Source organism: Coturnix japonica, unplaced genomic scaffold (assembly GCF_001577835.2).
Source record: "Coturnix japonica isolate 7356 unplaced genomic scaffold, Coturnix japonica 2.1 chrUnrandom511, whole genome shotgun sequence".
Lineage (NCBI taxonomy): Eukaryota > Metazoa > Chordata > Aves > Galliformes > Phasianidae > Coturnix > Coturnix japonica.
In genome coordinates this window covers 9,861-17,397 of record NW_015439899.1, presented here as the reverse complement: position 1 = coordinate 17,397, position 7,537 = coordinate 9,861, and the positions used below count along the sequence as shown (strand labels likewise).

Here is a 7,537-nt window from a genome sequence, read left to right as displayed (position 1 = left end):
TCAATGGGCCTATGGCCAGACCCACAATAGAGGGCAATGAGGCATATGGGGCCAGACTCGACAGTATTAGTGTTCATAGGCCTAGTGGCCAGACCAAAACAACCCAAGTGACAGCCCCCTATACTTGTGGGTCTGGCCCCATAGGCCCCCATTGACCCCCATTGACCCCCTATACTTGTAGGTCTGGCCCCAAAGGCCCCCATTAACCCCCCTATACTTGTGGGTCTGACCCCATAGGCCCCCATTAACCCCCCTATACTTGTGGGTCTGGCCCCATAGGCCCCCATTGACCCCCATTAACCCCCTATACTTGTGGGTCTGGCCCCATAGGCCCCCATTGACTCCCTCCCCCATACTTGGGGGTCTCTGAGCCCCATTGACCCCCAAGTGTCCCCATATTTGACCCCTAAGTGCTGGAATCCCATCGGGCTCCCCAAGTCTGGGGTCTCTGAGCCTCATTGACCCCCCATGCCCCCCATTGACCCCCTATACTTGTGGGTCTGGCCCCATTGCCCCCCATTAACCCCTATACTTGTGGGTCTGGCCCCATTGCCCCCCACTAACCCCCTATACTTGTGGGTCTGGCCCCATAGGTCGCCTCCGTGCCATCAACCCGGAACGTGGTTTCTTTGGGGTGGCCCCGGGGACATCGTCTCGTACCAACCCCAACGCCATGGCCACCATCAGCCGTAACACCATCTTCACCAACGTGGGGCTGCGCAGCGACGGGGGCGTCTATTGGGACGGCCTGGATGAACCCACCCAGCCTGGGGTCACCTACACGTCCTGGTTGGGGAAACCTTGGAAACACGGTGAGTCCCATTGAGTTTGGGGGGGATATGGGGTGAAAGAGGTGTCTATGGGGGCCAAGATGGCGTCTGTGGGGCCCAAGATGGCGCCCATGGATCCAAGATGGCGTCTATGGGGCTAAGATGGCGTCCAAGATGGCGTCTGTGGGCCCAAGATGGCTTCCATGGTGCCAAGATGGCGTCCAAGATGGCGTCTGTGGGCCAAAGATGGCGTCTATGGGGCTAAGATGGCGTCCAAGATGGCGTCCATGGATCCAAGATGGCGCCTGTGGGGTCCAAGATGGCGTCCATGGATCCAAGATGGTGTCCATTGGGACCAAGATGGCATCCATGGGGTTGAGGGGGTGTCCAAGATGGCGTCCATGGGTCCAAGATGGCGTCTGTGGGCCCAAGATGGCGTCCATGGGGTCGAGGGGGTGTCCAAGATGGCGTCCATGGGTCCAATATGGCATCCAAGATGGCGCCCATGGATCCAAGATGGCACCCATGGATCCAACATGGCTTCCATGGGGTCCAAGATGGCGTCCAAGATGGCGTTCATGGATCCAAGATGGCTTCCATGGGGTTGAGGGGGTGTCCAAGATGGCGTCTATTGGGACGGCCTGGACGAACCCACCGAGCCTGGGGTCACCTACACGTCNCCAAGATGGCTTCCATGGGGTTGAGGGGGTGTCCAAGATGGCGTCTATTGGGACGGCCTGGACGAACCCACCGAGCCTGGGGTCACCTACACGTCCTGGTTGGGGAAACCTTGGAAACATGGTGAGTCCCATTGATTATGGGGGGGATATGGGGTCAATGGGGTGGCCAAGGTGGTGTTTATGGGGCCAAAATGGTGTCCGTGGGGTCCAAGATGGCGTCTGTGGGGTCAGAAGGGTGTCTATGGGGGCCAAGATGGCGTCCAAGATGGCGTCCGTGGGTCCAAGATGGCGTCTGTGGGTCCAAGATGGCGTCTGTGGGGTCCAAGATGGCGCCTGTGGGTTCAAAATGGCGTCCAAGATGGCGGCCATGGATCCAAGATGGCGTCCATGGGGCCAAGATGGCATCCAAGATGGCGTCCATGGATCCAAGATGGCGTCCATTGGGTCAAGGGGGTGTCCAAGATGGCGTCTGTGGGTCCAAGATGGCGCCCATGGATCCAAGATGGCATCTATGGGGCTAAGATGGCGTCCAAGATGGCGTCCATGGGTCCAAGATGGTGTCCATGGATCCAAGATGGCTTCCATGGGGTTGAGGAGGTGTCCAAGATGGCGTCCATGGGCCCAAGATGGTGTCTGTGGGGTCCAAGATGGCGTCCATGGTGCCAAGATGGCGTCCATAGGGTCTAAGATGGCGTCCAAGATGGCGTCCATGGATCCAAGATGGCTTCCATGGTGCCAAGATGGCGTCCAAGATGGCGTCTGTGGGGCCAAGATGGCGTCCATGGGGCTAAGATGGCATCCAAGATGGCGCCCATGGATTCAAGATGGCGTCCATAGTGCCAAGATGGCGTCCATTGGGACAAGATGGCGTCCATAGGGGGGATATAGGGTCTATGGGGTCCAAGATGGCGTCCGTGGGGTCCAAGATGGCGTCCATGGGGTCGAGAGGGTCTCCAAGATGGCGTCCATGGATCCAAGATGGCGTCCAAGATGGCGGCCATGGATCCAAGATGGCGGCCATAGTGTCAAGATGGCGTCTGTGGGTCCAAGATGGCACCCATGGATCCAAGATGGCGTCCATGGTACCAAGATGGCTTCCATGGGGTTGAGGGGGTGTCCAAGATGGCGTCTATTGGGACGGCCTGGACGAACCCACCGAGCCTGGGGTCACCTACACGTCCTGGTTGGGGAAACCTTGGAAACACGGTGAGTCCTGTGGAGTTTGGGGGGATATGGGGTGTTTATGGGGCCAAAATGGCGTCCATGGATCCAAGATGGCGTCTGTGGGTTCAAAATGGTGTCCAAGATGGCGGCCATGGATCCAAGATGGCGTCTATGGGGCTAAGATGGCGTCCAAGATGGCGTCCATGGGGTCCAAGATGGCTTCCACTGAATCCAAGATGGCGTCCAATATGGCGCCCATGGATCCAAGATGGTGCCAATGGATCCAATATGGCGTCCATGGGATCCAAGATGGCGTCCATGGATCCAAGATGGCGCCCATGGATCCAAGATGGTGTCCAAGATGGCGGCCATGGATCCAAGATGGCTTCCATTGGATCCAAGATGGCTCCCATGGATCCAAGATGGCTTCCATTGGATCCAAGATGGCTTCCATTGGATCCAAGATGGCGTCCAAGATGGCGACCATGGATCCAAGATGGCGTCCAAGATGGCGCCCATGGATCCAAGATGGCGTCCAAGATGGCGTCTATGAGATCCAAGATGGCGTCCATGGATCCAAGATGGCGCCCATGGATCCAAGATGGCGTCCGTGTCATCCCATAACCCCTGACCCCGTGACCTTTCACCCCCCCATGACCCCAAGGCCTAGCTGTGTGCTAGGCCTCACCCCTCCCCCCCCAACCCTTCACCTTTCCCCCCCCGCATGACCTCTAACCCCACATAACCCTTGACCCCCACATGACCTCTGACCTTTCCATGACCTCTGACCCCCAGGTGACCCCGAGGCCTGCGCTCACCCCAACTCCCGTTTCTGTGCCCCGGCCCAGCAGTGCCCCATCATGGACCCGCACTGGGACGACCCGGAAGGAGTTCCCATCGACGCCATCATCTTCGGGGGCAGGAGGCCACGAGGTGAAACAGCGCCACCTACGTTCAGTCCTCCAAGGAACCATAGAGATACATAGAGATACATAGGGACACATAGGGACCCATAGGGACCCATAGCGCCACCACAACTCAGTCCTCCAAGGAACCATAGAGACACATAGAGATAAATATAGGGACCTATAAGGAATCATAGGGACCTATAGAGACCCATAGAGACCCATAGAGACCCATAGGGACCCATAACACTACATAGAGCCCCATAGACACTCCATAGACACTCTATAGGGACCCATAGGTCTTCAATTAGACAAAGGCCCTAGGACTCATAGATACCATAGACCCCATAGAGTACATAGGAACCATAGGCAGATCCATAGACATAAACCATAGAGCCCATAGGGACCCAAAACACAGCGACCCTAAGACACATAACCATATCACCCTAAGACCCCATACGGGAACATAGAGACCGATAAGCCCCCATAGAGGACCCAATACCCATGCCCTCTACATATAGCCTCCAATAGACACTCCAGTAGACATCTCTATCGGACCCATAGGTCTTCATTTAGACACATAGAATCCATAGGGACCTCATAGGTCTCATAGAGATTACATAGGGACCATAGACCCATATAGACGCATCATCTTCGGGCAGAGGCAAGAGTAAACTGCACCACACTCATTCCTCCCAAGAACCATAGAAGTACACATAGAATACATAGGACACATAGGGACTTAATAGAGACCCATAGGACACTATATACACAAGATACAGAGACATAGGGCCATTAGAGACCCATAGGACCATAGAGACCCATAGAGAGACCCAATAATACCATCGGGACCATAGAGACCCATAGTACCATAGGGACACATAGAACCCATAGGAACATAGGAACCCATAATACCCATAGGACCATAGAGACCATAGAGACCCATAGGGACCCCATCATACTCCATAAGGACCCATAAGATGACCCATAGGACCCATAGAACACTGAGACCCAATAGGGACCATAAACACATAGAAACCCATAGGGACACATAGAGATTACTAGGGACCCATAGTGACCCATAGGGACCCATAGAGACCCATAGAGACACATAGGGACCCATAGAGACGCCATCATCTTCGGGGGCAGGAGGCCACGAGGTGAAACAGCGCCACCTACACTCAGTCCTCCAAGGAACCATAGAGTCCCATAGAGACCCATAGAGACCTGTAGGGAATCAGAGGGACCTATAGAGACCCATAGAGACCCCATAGGGACCCATAGAGACACATAGGGACCCATAGAGACACATAGGGACACATATATCCCAATAGACACCCCATATCACCTCATAGACAACACATAGGGCCCCATAGTGTCCAGTAGAACTCTATATCCCCCCATATCTCCCCATAGACACCCCATAACCCCCCATAGACACCCCATAGGGCCCCATACCCCCCCATAGATACCCCATATCTCCCCATAGACACCCCGTATCTCCCCATAGACACCCCATAGAGCCCCATAACCCCCATAGAGCCCCATAGACACCCCATAGGGCCCCATAGAGCCCCATAGACACCCCATAGGATCCCATAGAGCCCCATAGACACCCCATAGGATCCCATAGAGCCCCATAGACACCCCATAGGACCCCATAGAGACTCACAGGCACCTCATAGAGCCCCATAGACACCCCATAGAGCCCCATAGACACCCATAGACACCCATAGAGCCCCATAGACACCCCATAGAGCCCCATAGACACCTATAAGGTCTCATCTCCCCCCATAGAGCCCCATAGACACCCATAGACACCCCATAGAGCCCCATAGAGCCCCATAACCCCCATAGAGCCCCATAGACACCCATAGAGCCCCATAGACACCCCATAGAGTCCCATAGACACCCATAGACACCCATAGAGCCTAATAGACACCCCATAGAGCCCCATAGACACCCCATAGCACCCCATAACCCCCTATATCTCCCCAGGGGTCCCGTTGGTTGTTGAGGCCTTTGGGTGGCGCCATGGAGTTTTCCTGGGCAGCGCAATGAAGAGCGAAGCCACCGCGGCCGCCGAGCACAAGGGTGAGTCCTCCTGCCCCATAAGTGGGTCCTCCAGCCCCATAAGTGGTCCTCCAAGGTTCTTTGTGGGTCCTTCTGCCCCATAAGTGGGTCCTCCAACCCCACGAGTGACTCTCCCTGGTCCTCCAGCTCCACAACTTAGTCCTCCAGTCCCATAAGTTGGTCCTCCAGCCCCATATCTCAGTCCTCCAGCCCCATAAATGAGTCCTCCAGCCCCATAAGTTGATCTTCCAAGGCTCTCTGTGGGTCCTCCAACCCCGTGAGTCCTCCAACCCCACAAGTGACTCCCCCTTGTCCTCCAACCCCATAAATGGGTCCTCCAACCCCATAAGTTGGTCCTCCAGCCACACAGTTTGGTTCTCCAGCCCCATATCTCAGTCCTCCAGCCCCATATCTCAGTCCTCCAGCCCCATATTACAGTCCTCCAGCCCCATATCTCAGTCCCCCAGCCCCATATCTCAGTCCTCCAGCCTCACAGTTTGGTCCTCCAGCCCCATAAATGAGTCCTCCAGCCTCATAAGTGGTCCTCCAACCCCATAAGTGGGTCCTCCAGCTCCACAACTTAGTCCTCCAGCCCCACAAGTGGATCCTCCAGCCCCACAGCTCAGTCCTCCAGCCCCATAAGTGAGTCCTCCAAGGCTCTTCACGGGTCCTCCAGCCCCATAAATGAGTCTTCCAGCCCCACAGTTTGGTCCTCCAGCCCCATATCTCAGTCCTCCAGCCCCATATCTCATTCCTCCAGCCCCATATCTCATTCCTCCAGCCCCATATCTGAGTCCTCCAGCCCCATATCTCAGTCCTCCAGCCCCATAAATGAGTCCTCCAGCCCCATATCTCAGTCCACCAGCCCCATAACTGGGTCCTCCAACCCCATAATTAGTCCTTTAAGGCTCTTTGTGGGTCCTCCAGCCCCATAAATGAGTCCTCCAGCCCCATATCTCAATCCTCCAGCCCCATATCTCAGTCCTCCAGCCCCATATCTCAGTCCTCCAGCCTCACAGCTCAGTCCTCCAGCCCCATAAATGAATCCTCCAGCCCCATATCTGAGTCCTCCAGCCCCACAAGTGCCTCCTCCAGCCCCATAAGTGGGACCTCCAACCCCATAAATGAGTCCTCCAGCCCCACAGTTTGGTTCTCCAGCCCCATATCTCAGTCCTCCAGCCCCACAGTTTGGTCCTCCAGCCCCATATCTCAGTCCTCCAGCCCCATATCTCAGTCCTCCAGCCCCATAAGTGGGTCCTCCAACCCCATAAGTAGTCCTTTAAGGCTCTTTGTGGGTCCTCCAGCCCCATAAATGAGTCCTCCAGCCCCATATCTCAGTCCTCCAGCCCCATATCTCAATCCTCCAGCCCCATATCTCAGTCCTCCAGCCCCATATCTCATTCCTCCAGCCCCATAAATGAATCCTCCAGCACCACAATTCAGTCCTCCAGCCCCATAAGTAGTCCTTTAAGGCTCTTTGTGGGTCCTCCAGCCCCATATCTCAGTCCTCCAGCCCCATATCTGAGTCCTCCAGCCCCATATCTCAGTCCTCCAGCCCCATATCTGAGTCCTCCAGCCCCATAAATGAGTCCTCCAGCCCCATATCTTAGTCCTCCAGCCCCATAAATGAGTCCTCCAGCCCCATATCTCATTCCTCCAGCCCCACAAGTGCCTCCTCCAGCCCCATAAGTGGGACCTCCAACTCCACAACTTAGTCCTCCAGCCCCACAAGTGGATCCTCCAGCCCCACAGCTCAGTCTTCCAGCCCCATAAGTGAGTCCTCCAAGGCTCTTTGTGGGTCCTCCAGCCCCATATCTCAGTCCTCCAGCCCCACAGTTTGGTCCTCCAGCCCCATAAATGAGTCCTCCAGCCCCATATCTGAGTCCTCCAGCCCCATATCTCAGTCCTCCAGCCCCATATCTGAGTCCTCCAGCCCCATATCTCA

At 55.7% G+C, this 7,537-nt stretch overlaps 1 protein-coding gene across 1 annotated transcript in view; it reads left to right on the top strand.

The window, feature by feature from the left end:
- The window catches only part of LOC107307214 (phosphoenolpyruvate carboxykinase [GTP], mitochondrial), a gene marked incomplete at its 3' end in the record, with an annotated part of 25,771 nt that overhangs the window by 17,024 nt on the left and 1,210 nt on the right, over nt 1-7,537 (top strand). The window contains exons 3-5 of the mRNA XM_032441715.1: nt 594-812; nt 3,410-3,547; nt 5,518-5,613. Coding sequence (XP_032297606.1) covers nt 594-812; nt 3,410-3,547; nt 5,518-5,613 — 453 coding nt within the window. The remainder of the gene's footprint in view (nt 1-593; nt 813-3,409; nt 3,548-5,517; nt 5,614-7,537) is intronic.